We start from the raw sequence: 21,178 nt of genomic DNA on the forward strand, positions 1-21,178 counted from the left end.
ACGTTATCGTATCAGTGGAACGAGCAGTGAGCGGAGGTCTCGCGATGGCGGATCACGAATGGGGATACACCGGCGAGAACGGTGAGTAGCCGTTCACCTCTTTTCCTCAATAAACACCGACACTCTCAGATGCGAACGCGGACCGGTTTGTTTACACCGTAGCACGTGACTTTACCCATGTAAATAAAAGTTTAAAAAACTCTGCAGCCATCACCTTTAAGTATTCCACTAGTTACGTTACGTAAATAGTCATATAAATAAGGTAATGGAAACAAATATGAGTCATTATAACAATTATGTTGAAACAAGCGGCTTAAACTTGATGATCTATTTACCTTATAAGTACATTCATTGAACCAAAGTAAATCTTTCATTAATACTTTATTTATTTTAATAAGCTACCAATATTTCTGCATAATTAGAAGGTAAACATGAATCATAAAATTATAATAACTGCTGTTGTGTACCGCACAGTTTCACGGTAGTTAAAATAACTTAACGTTGAAAAATATATTTTGTTTCTAATAGATATAGTATCATTAAATCATATTTTTTATAAACGTTAAAAAATATGTTTAAATTTGACTACCGTAATGTAAGGACAAAAGACACGCATCAGATTTGTCCCACTTATTTGTTTGTGTAACAGAGCCGGTTTGATGATGTCCACGGCACGCTCATTTAACTCTCTACTTTTTTGTCATTGTTTATGTTTCGAGAACGTAATGTATATTAATTATAATTTATGCGATGATTTGCATACTGAAATGCATAAATATGAATCATTACTTAGCGGCGGTAGAAAATTTAACACAAGCAAAATTAAGAGTAAGCACAGTCGAGGATTTTCCTATACGAAATTTTAAAGCAGATTTTGGTACATTGATGATATTTAAATTTTTATAATACAGCAAGTTAAGTAACTTAAAAACACGTCTCATAGTCGCATAACTTAATCTTAAAGATAATGAATCTGTTGTGTAATTTGTTATCCTTTAACCGTGCAACAAGTTAAGCGTTAAACTTGTAGCGTTGAATAACTTAAGTATGCTTTGATATGCTAAATTGAGGTTTTAAAAATAAAAATAAAACTCAATAGCTTCATACTAATTACTTAAGATTGCTTGCGTAATACGTTAAGCAATCCATTTTTGTTATTCACGGTTTTAAAATTCAGACATCAAATCTGTCATTAGTGAATTTTGCTTAAACATTTGTCATTTGCGAAGCGTAACAAATGAAAGTAAATGCTCCTTTTTATTACAGCTATTGTTTAAGTCGGTCTGTTATCTGAACTATTATGTACGGATCTATTCATATGGTATATGTCTATAGTCAACGCTACGTGTCTAATTTAGTAGATAATATCCAATCGACACAACATTTCGGACGTTTTTGGTAAACTTTGACAACGAAATGTTGTCAATTCCCTCGATTCAAGCCAAAAATAAGAAGAAAAATGATCTTAAATACCGTTATACATGTATCTTTTAATTTGTATCGAATCTTTTTAATACTTTCTAGTATTTTCTAAGCGAGTGAAAGTCGATACCACATTACATAACCTAAATTATTTAATGACTTCTATTGCAATGTTACAATTTAATTTCAGATTAATTGACCTCAGAGTTATTGTCCAAAATGACAAATCAAGGAAATATGCGTTTTAATTTCTATTTAAATCACAATTATACATTTCACTTTATTGAACAATCGGCTATAAAGAAGATACTTATGTTGTATTTTCTTGATAATGCAGATAACTGCGATAGTATCAACTCGCTTAGTCAATAAACTATTAAGTATTTCAATTAGTTTTCTATTTATATCTATAATCTATGATAATTTTAAACATAACCATAGATGGTAACGAAAGGTTTTTAAGCCATTTGACTTTTGTTTAAACACTGGCAATCTAGAGATGAATAAAAGAGTAAATCAAATCAAATACAAAATACAAAATTTGATATTCCTGTATAATTTATTAGTGTGGCGGTGTTTGTTTACTACTAGGAGTGCATGAATAAAACATCTAATAAGTATTCATCTAATACTGCGTCTGGATAAAAGCCTGTAATGTAAATGAAACCCTTATTTTGTAATAAACATTAAAATACTGATCAGCTTGTTAATAACATAGCAACTGGTCTAATAAGCGAACATTTTTATTAAACAAATAGCAAATACTTGTTATTATGTTAATTACATCAAACAAATGTTTATAATTAATGGAAACATTTGCTTAAAATGGGTTCTAAGAAATTACATTTATAAATTCTCAGGGGGCAATGTTGCAATCAAGTTTATGTTAAGAATGTTTTAAAACACGCGCTATATGAAAATTAGTAGCAGTACTAGTAGTGGAAGCTTTGGCATCGCCAAGGAGGTGGAGGCTGAGAGACATATAAAAAGTAAGACTATATTAATAAGCTCCCTAGACCTAGCCAGATCAGCTGGCAGACCACGATGGAGCTACCTTTTAGAACATTTGTGATTTTCTTTCATCAAACAGTTAATTTCAGAATTTATATGAAAAGATTAAAATTCAAGGTTTCGTTCATATCAATTCTGTATAAATTTACACATTAATTAATTATGTAAAAAAGAAAATATTATGTAAATTTCTTTACCTGTCATCTGTGCTTTTATGTGACTTAGGCCTTCTATCCTGGACTTGTTTGTTTAGATACGTTACGAGCTTTGTAAATATATGGTTGCGAATCTAGGGATTATCAAAACGTATGTTTGATATTTACATTCTCTATGCAAGTTATAAATAAACTAAGGTAACTAAATAACTTTAAAATAATCTTAGTAACTCGTCTGTGAACACGATGTCGGAGAACAAAGCTGTAATTAAGAATTTAATTGCTAACAGATGTAAATAATTATTTAAATTTTGCAATATCTCATGAGTTTTTTAAATCAATTTACTTGGTTTATCAAAATATTCTTAATATTAGGTTAGTATTATATTTTTGACCGACTTCCCAAAAGAAGGAGGTGTTCAAATCGACTATATGTTTTTTTTTTAACAAATTCAATCGATATTATTTGTGAATTAATGAATTATAATCGAAACAATTTAATAGTAATAATACAATTTAATAGTAACTAGGAGACTATAAGTAACATATAAACTTATTAGGTGCAGATATAAGAAAACACCATCTTAACATTTAGCCCATTCTTTACGATTTCAATTCTTGACAGCAGCGCTTTAAATATGTCGCTTACAAACATGTAGTTTTTTTTTAATTAAGTTACTTTACTTTAAACGTAACACCGAATCTATTTACAATAATTTTACAATGTACAAAATTAAATTCATAGTAAAATAGCGTGGGTGCTTTGCGCCCGCGGCAGTTCTAGTTGGTACTATAGCCTTGTTAGTTCTATTGCGGAAATATAGGTTAATAGTTGATAGATGTGTTTTTAATATTTTTTACTCAAATATTTTATTAGTTTGCTCATTATAGTAAATTAAAAACGCAGTTAGAGTTTAAGGATTCACTACTTATTTGTAATTTAAATGGTAAAGGTCATCAAGTGACTTCCTATTGTGTTGATTTCGATAACGTTATCTGTACTAATTAATGAATGTTCTGCTAATAAAATAAATAGGAAGTTTTTTAAGTAACTACTTCTAGTTTAGAGTATGTATAATTCACACTATAAATATAAAATACTAACTGTTGCTCTTGACTTCGTTCGCGTGAAATCAATATTTATAAAAAATCTACTAGCATTCGACCGCGACTCCGCGCGTTTAAAAAAAAACAAAAGCAAATAGCCTATGGGTCCTTCCAGGCTATCCTCTACATATATCCCAAATTTCATCGAGATCCGTTCAGCAGTTTAGGCTACAAACTCTAACAAACATCCATCCATTTAAACTTTCGCCTTTATATTAGTTAGATGTTACTTATTGATAACATAGCTTTTTAGTTGTTCCAATACATACAAACATCACATCTTTCCACTTTATGACATTAGTTAATATAAATAAAAACTGCCAAGTCTTGCTTCCCTCACGAAAATGTGTTAGATTACATGGAAAACTAGTCATTTTAGTTAGTGTCTATTATAAAGCCTTGGTTACACAGCACCATAATTTTGAAAGACCACTTACTATTAATCCCATTTATATCAAAACAAAAGATACAATTACACCTAATAGTGAACAGATGTTAAGGGAAAGTACATACACATTTAATAAGAGGCAGTTACATAGTTTCATTTAAGAGGGATCAATAGCTTCAATTGAATGATGCGCAGTCGTTAACAAAGCAGAACCTTTGTTCCGTCCGAGCGCACACGCAAATGCTGTAATCGTTTCACTTGGTCTGAGATGACCTTGCCATTGCTACATAGATTTACTCTTAACTTTAATACAAGTCGGGCGTTATTTAAAATGCAATAATTTCAAGAGTCGATAAATATTCCGCTTCATTTCATGCAATGATTTGATTAATCATTTTCTTTGATAGCTTCTTAACTTATTTAAATACAATCGCAGACCTTTCTTAACTATCCCTTTTAAAAAAACAACTTTTAACTTCTAAACTAAAATGTAACATAAATTATAAAGCTTTTAATCGAATTTTTTTACCTAAATTGTGTTCTTTGATAGTCCATTGAATAAAAAATAGATAGGTCATCCTCGTCTTAAGATATATGTTTAAAAAAATTATGGACCTTCTAAAGAAGTTACTGGATTATCTGATAAAATAAGTAGACGAGTCTAATTTGTGTTTTTATTACGGTGTCGCTGTCAAGTGAATTAAAAAGATAAATACAATAACGGCGAGATAAACCGGGCCGAGGCCGATGACGATGATTTGTTTGTTGTAGCCACGGAAACATTGATTAATAATTGTAACAAAATATAAACTCTTACGCTATTATGCTAAACTAGACATATAATAACCATTAATATGAATGACCGAAATATAAACTAAATAAACTGGGCCTGTAATTTAACATTATTTTGTATGTTTCAAATTTATTTGTAAGTCTTCTTACATATAGCAACAGATACGTTTAAATTTCACACAGGTCTTAACATTAACTCCAAAAACAAATTAAAAACCGAGTTTTACACGCAAAATACTAGTCGCTAGCTAGAGCTGCAGATAATCGAGCTAAGCTAACAAGCGTGTTTGTTGCAAAAATTTAACGTAACCGCAAAATTTTCACAAATGAGGAAAACATATCTTTCTATAACAAACAAGGGTAATAAAGTTTGTTTGTTGGTCACTTATATTAGTGCATATAAAATTGTATACTGCAAATGAAATAGAAACATATTTCACTAACGACATTGTCATTTTTCTAGCATATTGTAGTATCGCATGTACAGCAAGTAATTAAATTACCGAGAGCACGTAACAAAATAATTATAACATTGACAGAAACCTTGAATGCGTTTTTTTATTAACTTCGTTCAAACCTATTCAATTGTCAAGTTCGTATCGAAAAAGTTTTATAGCCCCGGTAGCTTAGGCGCTTTTTCTTTGTGAGTTACGATTACTTAGATACTGCAATTCCGGTAGTTGGAGCTATTACATTGTGTAAAAAAAGTTTCTTTTTATTTAAACATTTTTAACTCTGTCTTTTAAAATATGAGTACATTTGCATTAACTATGTGACAATAAAGTTAAAAGCAAACGTTCATAATTAATATGATCACACCCACTTTAATACATTTCACTTTACATAACAATTTTTATAGTAATTATGTAATTTTTAATAAAATGAATAGTCCATGATATGATGGTAAACACACCCATGTTACAAACGAAAGACCACAATCTTTCCCGGTAAATATTTTTACGATAAACAATATTTATGTCTCTGTTATTCACAAGAATAATTTATATTTATTTAGTCTGGTCAAGGAAATATATTAACAATTAAAGATTACAATGACACCAATTATTTCTTCACTAATTAATGATCTTTGTTATCTTGTAAGTTAACGTTCAGTTAATATAAAACTGTCCATTGTAATTTATTTATGTTTTCAGAACACAACTTACGATCTAAAAATAGACTTGTACGATAAAGCGCAGTGTCTCGATAGGTCATTGTACGCAAATAATAGACCTCTTAGGTCTCTTAATTGTCCTAGATGTTTATTCATAAATTAAAGTCGAGTAGCATAAAAACAATAGGTATAATTCCTAACATTACATTTAATAGATTGCAATAATCCATTAAATAAATGCATATTTTTCTAACCGCAATACGTTTTTAAAAATAATATTTTTTATTGTAAGCCATAAAAAATTACGTCCATTTCGAAGAAATCATTTGCTATTAGTATTTCTTTGAAATTAAGCGTCGTTGGGCGATTACTTGGACAAGAACCTTCATTTTAGCAATAACTAGCTTAGATTTACCTATTCCATTTGTGTGTTACAATTATCCTGTCAGATTACATTGTATGACGCGTATGGTTATTACGAAACTATAAACAAGAATTTGCGTTAATGTCAAGTACAGAGACAATGTGTACGCTGCCTAATAAGGTAGCTCTTACTTTTGATATGCCAAGGAAATTGTGATGGGTCAATGCCATCTTCTTAATTCTGTCTACTGTATTTAGGTCATAGTCCGCAATAAACGCTTCGAAATTAATTTAAATTTTCAGTCATAGGGAAATAAAAGTATGTCATTTTATAGTTTAATTACTTCTTCCAATAGAAATTAACTTTGATTATAGATGACAATTTTATATTTACGTATTAATTTTATAAATACTACAAACAACATCTCTAAGCATACATATTATTTGTCTGATACATCTTGTTAAACTAAACAGATTTAAACAATAGTCATATTAAAACTGATCTGTACTAATTAATTACTACATCATTGTGTCTTACTATGTAATCAATTGCAACATCAGAAACAAAACAATACCAGTGGTTTGTTTACTTTTGCCAGAAAGCTGCAGTTGCAACGCGCAGCATCGCCGCCGACGCGATGCATTGAAAGCAGGTCTGCTGTCATTCAATTGAATTCAATGCATCCATTGTATGGACAACGGCCCGTCTCCCTACGTTCTATTACTACGGCTAGGGTTACCACTAAACTCATTATACGTGCAATGTTCCGGTGTTAGGATATTCATAAAACACGTTTAGTCCACATTATGGTTATAGATTCTAAACCTATCGTTCCTGTAATATTACATTGTGAGCCTACATTTTTTTAGATAATGGATGACGTATTCAGATACATTTTTCTATTAAATAATAGAACACATTTGTAGAGATTCTTGGATGCAAAATCCTAGCCGCAATAATTTCGGCATCGTCAGTAGATAACGTCAGTATCAGCCCTGCAATCATCAATTGACTAAATTAACCTATGGAATACCGATATAATTATGCATATACAAATATTAAGACTGTCATAGTACCAATCCAATATCAATATTATGTTTAGTGTAACTATAATATTGTGACGGGAAACATCCGGTTCCCGTGGCGCGTGCAATTGAGGAGATGACTTATTATTCATTTATTTTGATAGACGAACCGTCGCTGACAATTGATATGCGATCGTTGCGTCATCTATTTTAAGATACGTATTTATAAAGAATGCCAGATGGTTAAAGATTAATGGAAAATTCTAAGAGACACATAAATCTTTACCACTTGTTATATTATTTTTGTGCAATCGGAAATTCTAAGGATAAGTTACTTAAGTCAGTTAATAATAGTAAGCATAACTTGAAACGATTAGTTTCTATCCATAATCATGTACAAAGATACTCAAAATTATAAGATGAGATATTGAATACTAATAACGTAAAAAAAACGCATTAAACTTTATACTGTAAATTTGCTATAACCTAAACCACTGGAATATGTTAGGCGTAGCGCTTTCTACAATCTTTATCATAATCTAACATGAAGAGATGCACCTGGAAGATGATCGTAACTAATCAAAACAAAAGAACAATGACGCGAAGAAATAACACGCGCCTGTCACTGTGGGAACTCGTTACACTTAAATGTGTTATTGTTCAATTTTATTACATTTCCGTTCTATACCTCTGGCACCAGTATGTTTAGATAAAAAGGAGCAACAATTAAAAAAACGTCCTTAAATTTCCACTGCCGAAACGCTGTTTTATCAATTTTTATCAGCGATTTCTAGAGGGATATTTTATTTGTGATTTTTTGAGGTTAAAATCAAACTAAAAAAAACATTTATTTACATGGAGTTGAAAAATACTAACAAGTTTTTCTTAAGTTTTTTCATAATTGATTGAGTGTAAAAAATATATTCGTGAAAGATGACCTTTCCGGTTGTAGCTAATCGCAAGTATTCTTTGCGACAAGGCCGGGTGACCCTGGCCCTCGGCAATGCAATGTCGCTTAAAGATTGGGACAAACTTGTACTTACGTAGCGCAAGAAATGCGGTAACTCACGCGTGCAACTGATTAGCATTCCTGTCTCTTTTATACCGCATGTTTTAGGTTATTTTTAAATGTAATTTATTTACTTTGTATGAAATTCAAGAAGGAACAAAATTCAACACGAATTATACTTTCGACTGATACAAAATTGATCATTTACGTATTCTTTGTGAAGTTGTAAAAAGAAAAAATATAGTGTCGTGCAATATTTTTATCAACTACCTAATTAATAACCTGACAGATAACTTTTAACACGATTCTTGTTCTTAATATAAAATAATAAATTCTGGCGTCCATTTTTTCTGACAGAGGTGACTGGCTGGTGAGATATTTTGGGATATAACTAAATATTTTTTTAACAAATAAATAAGTGTTTTAAGACAACATGCTTAATCGATTATAACTAAATGTAAGATTTGTAAAAAAAATAAAGTCAAAATAACCAGTTTTAACGTTTACAATGTGAATTCAAATCTATTATTTTTTTATCGCTCCGTATCGTGTCGTTAGTTATTCGCGTAAACGTGTAAGTACAAGTTGTGCAAACAATCAAAATTAGTCAAATATTTCACAAGAAAAGTCATGCGTCATCATAAAAACGTTTTTATTAAGCGATCCGCCCCTCAACAGATAAGATAACGTATGTCTGCGCGGCCTAAACAACCTGTCAGCCCTCACTCCCTCACCCATGACGCGATTAAATAATCCTAATATTTGCAAAAAACAATGTTTGTCTACGAACACGCTTTTATAATCGCGCGACATCACTTTTCCTGTAATTTAAACTGTCAAGATTATTTAGACGTGTTCAACTTATGATGAAAAATCAACTCGATTTTACTTTTTTGTAGGCTATTCTAGTTTACATGATTACAACGGTATTGTGGTTTTATAAAAAAAAGGTAATTAAGAAATTTTACTTTTTTTAAATTGCGCTGAAGAAATACTAGAATTTTCAATAATTTTATTGCAATAATTTCTTGAGAATCTCTTGATAAATTCTTGAAATGCTGTTGAGAGTCTTATTACAGCAGCCGGCCCGGGAACCAACATTGTAGAATGAAAATGAGGTATATTTGAGTGTAGATATTTCACCGGACAATAATAGAACACAACAAATACAGACTTAAATACAAATTATTAGTATGATAATAATACACTTTGGCGTACATAAATCATTCAAAGTACTAATTCCGTTGTAGACTACGAACACTGACGTGCAGTCATAAAAAATTGCGTACACTCTCAATTTGTCGATATTTCGATATCGTTGCTACAACACTTTAATGTGTGCGAAACACGATTTAGTTTTTTGCTCAATAACAATTAAACAGGTATACGTAATATCTGGTTTGATCTAAAAACCTACATAATCCTAACATGCTGAAAAAAAATTATAACTTACTTGAAATCTTACTAATATTAATAATGCAAAAGTTTAGACGGGTGGATGCATGGATGTTAGGTTAGGTTTAAACTGCTTAACGGATATACATGAAATTTTGCATATTTGTAGAGAAAAGTCTGGAAAAACATGTTTCCAAATAAAGTCAATAACCTATGTAGCTTATGGAGGCTTTTTACTTTTTTTTATTCCACCCGGACGGAGTCACAGGCGAAAGCTAGTTAATATTATTAGTAAAAGCACATTACAAGTTCGATTCTTTAGCCAATAGTTAAAACACTTAGAATTTTCTGACGAATGACTCGCATCCCTTTTTAATTGCTGTATCTCTAAATTTACCTAATATGTTCGTAGGTCCAGCAACATGGATAGAGAAGTTCCCAGAGGCGCGGGGGGCGCGGCAGAGCCCCGTGGACATCGACACGTCGCTGGCCAGCTCGAGTGGCAGCGCGCCGCCGCTCGTCTGGCAGTACTCAGTCAACCACACGCGCTCCGTTGTCAACCCTGGCTACTGCTGGCGGGTCGACGAGAACGGATATGATTCAGGTAAGCTAACCCTTATACATGGCTAACGCAACATGCGTTTGCTTTAAAAGAAAAAATCTTCGAAAACGACATAAATAGATAGAATACCGCTGTGTCAGTATGTATAAGTAAACATAGATTGTCATATAGATAGTAATTTCTACGATTGTGTACAAACGAACATTATCCTTTCCCGCGGTTTTCGCGGCCAACATTCCTCGATGTACCGTTGCTGCCCCAGTTATACTCGTACCAGAGTCAGGATCACTCGATGTTCAAAAACAACGGTCTCATTCATGCGGATAATTACCAAGTACACACAACGTACAGCTGTTTCATTTCATTGCAAACAAGACATCTAACGAGATTATTTTGACTTGCAGGCGTTTCGAAGGGATAATTTTACTATCTTTAGAATATTCATGAAACTCTATATTAATGAATACTTCGCAATTATTTTAAATAAGATTAATTTGATCAAAATTTAATTATTCATCCTGCGAGGACTGAACGAAAGTATCTTTAAGGTTTAAGTCCCTTTTATAAATTTCTCGGTAACAAGAAGATATTATTATCTTTATGATATTGAAGATGATGTCATAAAATTGTTTATAGCAATGTCATCAAAGAGTGCCTCCTCTCCAATTACAGGTTTCCAAGTATAATTACTTAGTACAAAAAGAATTCTACCTAGAATCTATATTAAACATAAATTAGATACTTTGGTTTGCTAAAATGGTTACTGTATTTTTCTTTACGCAAACAATTCCAATGTTAAACAATATTTAAAGTACTTTCATTTATTACATGAGAAATTATAACAAATTAATACATGTGAAAACATACCGTTGGTAAATATACTTGAAATGCGTTACTGTGTATTTATATTATATCTCTATATGTATTTTCCTTTATCTATGTTTTGATTGTCACGTTTGTGTTATTTAGTCTGTATTAATATAAGTGTTAACATAAAACGGAAGTTAAATATAAATACGTTGGTTATTAGGTATCGGAATAGTTAAGTTTTTGCATTATACTTTAATCAATGTCGGAACAAACGATATTTCTTTGAGTCATGTGTCGTCAGCCCATACACGCCCCTATCAAGAGGCTCGAGAATACCCTAAATTAAAGTGATTTTGTCAACCCGGCCAGTGCTGGTAGGTTGATTTTTCTTACATCTTTGATGCGATGTTTTCCATCATCGTTACAACTTTGTCTTCAATTCATATCGTGCTGGAATACAAAATCAATTGGAATTTGCATGATATGAAGCTAACCGCGTTATTAATTTATCGCGAGGAAGGGGAGACATGAAGTTTCCGCAGCGCAGCGAATGCATACCGTACCCGCCCGCTGCCGCCCGTCGACCGCCGTCACACAAACAAGCAATTTCCCATTCAACCGCCGATGTTTCCCCGACATGTGAATTATAGGCCGTTTCACAATTGCAAGACCTAAAATGGTACGAGAATTAAAACTGTATATCAGAACGTATTAAAATTTGCATAAACTTTTAACTAAGTATACCACAACGCTATCGGTCTCAGGTAAAGAATAAGAACAGTAAGAAATTGAATACAGATTGTAATCCAATAATATAAGGGGAAACCGCAAGAGATGACCACAATGATTAGCTTTTATACGTAGTTTGTTATAACAACACTTGTGTTCATTATGAAACAGTCGTAAAAGAATATCAAGTATAGAATATCAATACATAAATGACGCAAAACCGCACCAAATAGAATGACGGCCTTTCCAATCTTGGGTTTGTGGTGTGATGGATAGTAGAACAGAGGATTGTATTACATTACATATTAGGAAGCCTACCCAAATAACTGTGTTTGATTCATGCTTGTGTAAATTTACTGCATGAAGAACCGATTTAGGGTAGCTAAAGATAGATTTCATGTTATTATTACCTACATGACCTACATCAAAGTTCGTCATCAATCTATATCGAACATACAAACGTATAACGCCCTAAACCTTCTATCTCTCTTTGATAGAGTTACTATGACGACAAGAAAAGATTTCACTGATACCAATGTTTCTCAATAGATCGATGTTAAAGTAATCCCTTTTCATGCGATTGTTCTCTCAATAGTATGTCGTCATATATAACTGGTTTCACTATCTTTAGATTACTTTAGAAACTAGTAACTATTACTATCGCAATAAAAGATGTAAATAACGGACAGACGTAACACTAACGATTCACGACATTTGACTTTAAGTTACAGATAGCGTTTAAATGCTTCTGCTCAAAGAACCACTTGTATCACAGATTGAAGCACTATGCATCTAATAATAAATTGTCGCCCTAATAATAATGAGTGGCGGGCCTAATAGATACAATATAGGGACTTTATTAATGTTTCGATTACGCTAAACGTTATGTTAAAAATCAATGTTAATTCCAAGCATTTAAAGGGCCATATTCTTATGTTAAATTTCTATAAATTACAGAGTTACGAGGAGGTCCTCTGGGAGGAGATGTGTACAAACTGCAGCAGTGGCACTGCCACTGGGGCGCGGCGGACGGCGAAGGCTCCGAGCACACAGTTGACGGCCGTGCATTCTCCGGCGAGTTGCACCTCGTGCACTGGAACACCTCCAAGTACCGCAGCTTCGCCGAGGCTGCTGGACAACCTGACGGGCTCGCCGTACTAGGAGTCTTATTGATGGTAAGCTTATCTTTATGTTATACGAAGTATTTTTATATTTGTAAAACTGGATATTTATGACGTACGTTGTTATATTTCATATCTGAAGGCCAGAGTCACCGGTTTTTGTATTTTATAAAATCATGGCCGTTTCGTCATGGCCGGACGTAACAAATACTATAGAATAAATAATTACGTCGCGTTATGAAATAGTGTTTTGAATTTTCACATTTTTCATTAAAGATCTTTATAAATAAAATAAATCAAAGGTGTCCAAATATTTTACCCTAGTCCTATTATCATATAAACATTTGAATTTATTGTATTTGCGCTCAACCTGTACGTATGACAAACAAAATGTATTGGACATTTATAGAGTACAACGCTCCGCAGAGCGCATTGTTGATTAAATGCATCCGTCACTTGTGAATAACCTCGTGTGTATGTGAAACCTACTTGTTATTTTTTTTTTACAAACCGCGCACTGGCCACAGACAAAAACAAAACAAATAAGTATAGCTGTAACCTCCGAGATAAACTTTCACTTTTAGTATAAACCGTATTTAGCGTAGATTCTATCTGCGTTAAACAGTTCTATGACGATAGATCTATAGGATAGGCAAATATTATCTTTGTTATTAACAAATGTTATTGGCATATGTTTATAAAGCCATTAACACATCTCGTTAATTTTATTTGAACAAACTTCCACAAATCTTATTGAATATGTGTACTCAATACTCATCTGTAGGAAGTACTTATTACAGAAATATTTCGTATTAATAAGCATTTTCCATTTAATTTTAGTTCCTCCTCGAAAAAAGTAATGAAAATCAGCACCAGTTATAAATAAACAACTATAGCTTGGTGAAAGTGAGATCAGACGAAGTTATTCCAATTATCACAAAAAATGCATGTCTGGCTAACAAGGAGGCCCGTTCCTATAACAGTATTGAGGCTGTTTTTTAACACGGCTCCAATATAAATTCGCAATCAATATTTGCGGTTTGGTTTTTTCCTTATACTTTTTAAAGACACTGATTTTTGCATGATTTTCCTTTTCAACAAGCGCGTGATATATTAGCATTCAATATTACAACTATGTAGGAATTCCTCATTACTTTTAAAACTGTAATTTAGATGCTTTTATAAAGGAAAAAAATCTTTACTCTGTGAAGATATACAAAAACAATAGCAACCTAACACCAGTGGTTGCAGTATGAATATAACCACCGCGAAGATTATAGAAGCCCTATAATTCAATCCTTTTCGAGCCGTATTTGTACCAAGTTGCATATTTATAGCGATACTTACATAATAATACGCTCGTTTAAATCTACGTGAGACTTTTATATGATTTGTTTTATAATGATGTTTTTTTACTCTGTCCATGACTAATATCAACTACAGTCACGTGCTATTCTTAGTACTAGTTTAACATATTACCTAAGTAATTCTTAATTTAGTAGGGCTTTTTTCTATTTTTTCTTTGTTAAACAAAATTTGATTAAAAATTCACACGATCTAGATCGTTAACGATTTTTTTAAAATATCGTACTATGACTTCAATTCCAGGTGGGTTCAAAACACGATGAGCTGGAGAAGGTGGTGCGTCTGTTGCCGTTCATCCAGCACAAGGGCGACAAAGTGACAATGTCGGAGCCGCTGGACCCGGCGCGGCTGCTGCCCTCTCGCGCCGCCTACTGGACCTACCCCGGCTCGCTGACGACACCGCCCTGCACGGAGTCCGTTACATGGATACTCTTCAAAGACCCCATACAAGTTTCCGGAGAACAGGTAAACTATTACTGCTATTTATGATACTTCATCCGCGGCAAAATTGGAAAAGAGAAATAAGTAGCTCAGTAATTTAAAATAACGGTATAGAAAACACATCTTTAACGTTCGCTTCGAGACAGGAAATGAAACAAGGTTTATAAAATATACCCACCGCAGAAATTATAACACTTTCGAGAAATATTTCGCTGTATATTGCTAAGGAAAACATCTACGTTAAGTGAACAGGAATCTAGTGTCGGATGGGTTGTTTCTAAACTAGTTCCCGAGGCAATCGGTAGTTATTGACATTAGAAAACCGGTTTCCGAAGAGTATCACGCAATATTGAGGGCTTGTGCTAACAACGGTTTGAACATTTTAACTAACTTTAAACGCAGATATTTTTGTGTACATGCACAAACTTTTCAATATTTTCTACCTTTAGTAACTTTAGTTTACCATCCATAGACCACGTGTAGGATAAGGCGTTTCCGCTAATCAACAACTAGATATAATAATAATTTCAACATTACAGTTGGCATTAATGCGAAAGCTACGTTGCGGCGAGGCGTCATGCGGCGTTGAAGCTATGGAACTGCTGCACAACTATCGCCCCACGCTGCCCCTCGGCAACCGAGAGCTGCGCGACTACGGTGGCAACTAACATCTTACACTTTACAATGTAGTCACGGACTACACAACTACAATGGCAACTGACATCGTACGCCAAGTCATAAAATGACTACAGCAGCAAGTAATTGCACACCAGGTTAGGCGAAAAATCAATATCCTGACTTAACTCCATTTGCCACACGAACAACGGAAGAACCAAATTACGACCGACGTAAATCTCCGTATACGCGATTGTAGAACTAGCAAATTCCGGTATTTTGGCAATCGTGGACTACACAACTTCAGAACCAAATCTCGGCATTACAAGTTATCTGTCGCCCAAAATTAACATCTTATATAGTCGATAACTATCCAATCGTGGCTTCGTGGACAACAAAACGTCTATTTTGCTGCTCAGTCATAATTTTAACTTTAACATCATAGTACATAATATTTAGCATGCATTTCTATTTATATCCAGACAGCTCATTATTTTAAGAAAGATATCTTTAATCCTTAATAATAATAATCTAGAATATTCCACTGACTATCGAACAACTTTAATTTTAAATCGGTTGTTTTAAGCGTCTTTGTGATTAGTGAGAAATCACCGTATTTCACAATAACCGAATTAATATAAGAAAATATACAGCTATACTTTTATTGAGACACCTTATGTATAAGAAAGTGTAATGTTAAGTTAGTAAATAAGTCTTACCGCATTTAGAGTAATTTAATGGTTACTTTAGCAGCCCCTTCAACACTAAGGGGAATCCCATAGCGACCATTAATCGACTCTAATGTGGCATTTAATAATAAATAGTAATCAAGTGCCTTGTGGCTATAAGAATATAGTACTCGTTAGTGTTAATACAAACTCGTGCGAATCTCCTTTAGATGTAAGTACGAGAAATTTTACTTGTGTCGTCTGATATTTTAAATAAGACAAGTGTATCTTATTGTATTGTTTACGTGTTTTTGAAGTGTATTGTTAAACTCGAATCAATAACTGTTAATGTTTTGAAGTGGAAATTAAAATAATCGAACAATTTTTGGTTGTTGGTGGACGCATTGTAAACATTTTATTTTGTATCTTCGAATATCTTTTAATATTCGAATATAAGTTTCATAATCTTTGTACCACGGCGTGCCTACAAATGTAACAGTTATGTTAACTGTTCTTTATAAATCATGTTGAGATATAAAAATATATGGAATAAGCATGTTCACAACTTTGTAGTTTTATTTGCATTTTTCTCCATCTCTAGACAGCGAGCACACAATAAGTGCACATAATAACTAATTGGGAACAGGAAAGGAATAGAGTCGTAATTGAAAAAACATTGTTTTATTTCATTATACATTTTGAACTTTGGAATACAAATGATACAAAAATACACATTTATATATGTTACATTAGATAGGCAGTTTTCGATCATTCCATACTAGATAATTCTTAGGTTGGACCTTTACAAGAACATTATTCAAGAATAGTGTTTCAATCTTCAACATTTGATTTTATTAAAGTTTGGTATTTAAGACCCGTAAACTGAGATCTTCGGCTTAATTATAGCAAAATAATAGCGTAAACCTCTCGGATCCTAGTACGAGCCAAGTTTAAAATAATATACTAGCACATTTCGTTGTTTTGGCAAGTCGCCTGCTACATTACTGTGACTTTCCACTGACGAACACCTGTATAATAATATTTCTATCTCTCTCTTATTATCTTTGAAAAAAAGGGAGATAACGATATTCTTACACAAGACCAACAATTTAAATCCGAGTTATACATACCTCTCATTTATGAGTTAATATTACTTACAAGTATTTGAAGCATTTTTGAGAGCACATTTCGTATCTTACATAATTATATTAATTTAGAACATAGCAATTTAAGTTACATATTACTTCTTCACTGGTGTTTAGATCTGAAATAATCAGTTTAAGATGACCACCGTAGCGAGGAATAATTTCGTTTATTTATTAGCTTCCGCCCGCGACTCCGTCCACGTGGTATTAATAACAACAAAAGAAAGTAGCCTATGCGGTCTTCCAGACTATCCTTTACATCTATGCTAAATTTCATCTAGATCCGTTCAGCCGTTTAGGCTACAAACTCCAACAAACATCCATCCATCCATCTATCCATTCATCCAAACTTTCACACTTATAATATTAGTATGATTTAAAAACCACTCAGTACAATTTAATTTATTTTTGACATAATCCTGTTTATCTTAGGAGTTAGGAGGTAGTATGTATTGAGTTTATCTTGAACACCAAATTATTTGGTCACAAAAACAGTCGAATAATGAAATTACACCAATTATTGTTGTTTATTACATATAACATTTCATTTTAATATACAAATTATTGGGGACTAGTTAAGGCTATAAGTGGCAGATTCTAAAGATTTGTTTCAAAACAGTGAAATATAAGTTTAAATGGACAATTTTTAACAAACATTACTCCTAATACAATGCGGAGCAGTATTACATTAAAAAGTACGGTTTTTAATATAAAATATCTACTTAAGTAAAATTAGTCTGATAAATACGATTCGAAAAATATAAATCGTTGTTAATAAAACAATACATAAAACGTGCCAGAATACAAACGAAACAATCGAAGGCGATACAAAGTATGACCTGTAATCAATACAGGATACTGACAAAACGGACCGCGGCCGTGACTCAAACAAAACCACATACACGTAATATAAAATATATTTACTAATGTTACAAATTGTAAATAAATATATAAGCGAATATTAAACTATTTGACTAGTTCATAGTTCTTCCTCTTCAGGCTAAGAATCAAAACAAATTAGTATGAACAAGTACGAGTTGAAATACCAAAAACACAGTAAAAAATTAAGATACATTATTGTTTAAGTTTGATCGCATCTATGTTAAATATATATTACTAGCTTTCGCCCGCAACTCCGTCCGTGTCGATTTAAAGTGAATAGCTCATGTGTTATTCCAGACTATCCTCTAAATCTGTGCCGAATTTCATCCAGATCCGTTCAGCCGTTTAGGCTACAAACTTTAACAGACATCTATCATCATGTAGACGTACGCATTTATAATATTAGGAAGTAGGATTAATTGGAAAGTCACCAGCGTACATAATGTATTAAATGGAGGTAAATATGTTAATACCTATCTAATTATGATATATCACATAATCTCCTTAACTAAATGCAATGATGTCATGATAAAAATAACTTAAACCAATCTATATTGTGTTTGATGCAAGGTAAGGGCATAAAATTAATAGGTGGGCATAAAAATAATTAAAACGGATCAATCAAAATTGAATAAGGTCTGCCTCATCAGATAAATTTTCTCGACTGGTATTACTTACTTGATTGTCTACTTCTTTTTCTGGTTTCGGTGATAGTTTTCTTCTCGGCGGTACGGGGACCTGATCTAAAATGCCCGTAACTCCCAAATACATTCCTTTCTCTCTAAATTCCCGCACTTCTTGTTTGAGTTCAGCTCGTCGCGTTGAAGGGGATAGCTTCATTCTGACCGGCGGGCTTGGTGCTGCCCTCGAGTAAGCAGGTCGGTTATCAAATATTGAAAAATCTATTGGATTGGTTGAACCAAACAATGCGGATGTTTTACTTTTTTCTAAAGCGAAACCGTGGCTTTCACTCTTCTCTTTTTTATTATCTTCCTTATGATCATTGGTGTAGAAAATAGTTCTCTTAGTATATTCTGCTTGTATATGTTTGTATGCCTCTACATCAGATTTACTTCTTTCAAGTGTAAAAGCACCATTAGTATGGAGATGGCAACTAAAAGAACTTGTGTTGTTTGTGCAAGCTGGAGCGGTGGAGAATGGTACTGAGGGAGCCCATAGACACGCGCCGTCATTTCTCGGTACAAGTAACAGGGGATCCTAATAAGGGAAAAAATTAAACTTTAAAATTCGTTTTGTGATAAATCTAACATTAGCACAATAAAATAAATATTTGATCATCTTTTAGCAATTAGCAAACTATATTTTAATAGACATATAATCTAAAATAACAAACATAACTAAAACAAATTTTAAACACTTTCATAAGCACCTACTAAGATCTAATATTGTCAAAATTTTAATCCAATTTGGAGTGTAAACATGGCTTTATCATTTATCATATTTAAATTTAAATGTTGCTTTAATACTCATTTGTTAATAACACAATTGATGTAACATAAATGGTAGGTATCCAATTTATAAATACCTTTCCCGTAATAGAATAGATTTTTGACTGAAGTGTGTGTAAACGATTACGAAGATATTCATAGGAACATTCCCGCAGTTTCATTACCCATTGGACTACATTATCTTCTGATCGAGCTGCAAACAAATGCCGCTTTTCTGGTTCATCTCTGAAATTAAAATGTTTAAAACTTAACAATGTTTTATAAATCAGTAAATTCTTGAAATTAAATGTTTAGAATAACTTACATAAAGGATATAGAAAATGAAAATGATATGTTCTGTCCATGTTCCATTTGTATTGATGAATTTTCCATCACAAAAACACCTGCTGGCACTTTAGTATCAAATTTTCCCATTTCACTTATTTTGAAATAAAATAAGTAATTGTTTATAAGTCTAAACCATCTCTCCTTGAACACTGAAATAATGTATGAAGTTTATCATATTTTGACATTAATTAGCTATACAAATTAGGTCATATTTTTAAATACTGGGAGTATTTAAAATAAAATGATATACTAACTTATAAAAAAAAATGGAAAGTTTTTACATAATATTTTTACAATACTTAATTCATATCATATTAAAATTCATGCATTTTGGATAAAGTAAATAAAAACAAATTAATTGCAATAATTGTTGTTCAGCTCTAATATCGCATAAGATTTATCGTGCTTGTATTTTTTCTTTTCCTGTAGCTAAACTTAATAAAGCTTTGTATAAAAATGGACAAATACACTAATGTCAGGTGCCAAGTTTAATAAAGAATTGTTCAAAATATTTTATTATTTATACCTGCTTGATTCCGGTATCCTCCGTTTGTAATTTTTTTGTAGTTGAGTCTTCCTTCCATTACACAAGGTTTGTCGCTCAAAAGAGCGAGTTCTCGTATATTGCATTTCATTTGCGTAGAATAACGTTTCAAGGCCAATCAAAATTCAAATATTCTTATCTCAGTTAAGTATCAACCACATACTTTCCAATTACTTTAATTAACAGCAAACGGTGCACAAAGAAGTGTTCCACAATTTAATGTTTATAAACAATAGGATAACTTCTAAGCAAACATTTCTCTTGCTTTAAAGAACACAATGCCATCTTCTCATAAGATTGTTAATTCTTTAAACAATAATTCCATTAGTGTTTTAGATATAAATATCACAGTAAGCCTTGATTAATTCTAAAAAACAGCTCACACCTCATAAATACTCCATGACACATTGACACTGACATTACATACCTAACAATGACAGTGACAGTTATTTAAAATGACAAAGAGTACGCCCTGGGTATTAATTCCTTTTTACGAAAACATTATCAAGCTCATTGCTTGGTTAGCTTCTAGTAAAATAACTAAACCCGACCAAAGTTTCATTTACACCATTATATAATTTTCCGAAATTCATATACATATCCGGCATTTTATAGCAACATTTCCAAGAGAAAACCGCGATGTTCGATTCGAATTATCTTACAACCAAATGTGCTATGTAGGTCGCGTGTTTTCTACTCACGCAACTGCTATTTCTAT

General features: G+C 32.5%; 2 protein-coding genes across 3 annotated transcripts; one reads left to right on the forward strand and one right to left on the reverse strand.

Annotated features, from left to right (window-relative positions):
* Positions 1–6: 6 nt before the first annotated feature.
* On the forward strand, positions 7–16,658 carry LOC106100761 (carbonic anhydrase 2). The gene is made up of 5 exons (XM_013279780.1): positions 7–81; positions 10,195–10,386; positions 12,841–13,058; positions 14,613–14,834; positions 15,350–16,658. The coding sequence occupies exons 1-5, from the start codon at positions 45–47 to the stop codon at positions 15,476–15,478; spliced, it is 798 nt and encodes a 265-aa protein (XP_013135234.1). The 5' UTR covers positions 7–44; the 3' UTR covers positions 15,479–16,658.
* A 954-nt stretch (positions 16,659–17,612) lies between these two features.
* On the reverse strand, positions 17,613–20,870 carry LOC106100444. 2 transcript variants are annotated; one of them, XM_013279303.1, is made up of 4 exons: positions 20,443–20,870; positions 19,894–20,065; positions 19,667–19,814; positions 17,613–19,338 (listed from the first exon to the last, which is right to left on the reverse strand). In XM_013279303.1, exons 1-4 carry the CDS (start codon positions 20,549–20,551, stop codon positions 18,742–18,744), a joined length of 1,026 nt encoding a protein of 341 aa, XP_013134757.1. In that variant the 5' UTR covers positions 20,552–20,870; the 3' UTR covers positions 17,613–18,741. The 2 variants fall into 2 exon arrangements, with proteins under 2 accessions (XP_013134757.1, XP_013134756.1); XM_013279302.1 differs by having other exon boundaries at positions 19,894–20,068.
* Positions 20,871–21,178: the final 308 nt, after the last annotated feature.

The sequence above is a fragment of the Papilio polytes genome, unplaced genomic scaffold (assembly GCF_000836215.1).
Source record: "Papilio polytes unplaced genomic scaffold, Ppol_1.0 DF824047.1, whole genome shotgun sequence".
Lineage (NCBI taxonomy): Eukaryota > Metazoa > Arthropoda > Insecta > Lepidoptera > Papilionidae > Papilio > Papilio polytes.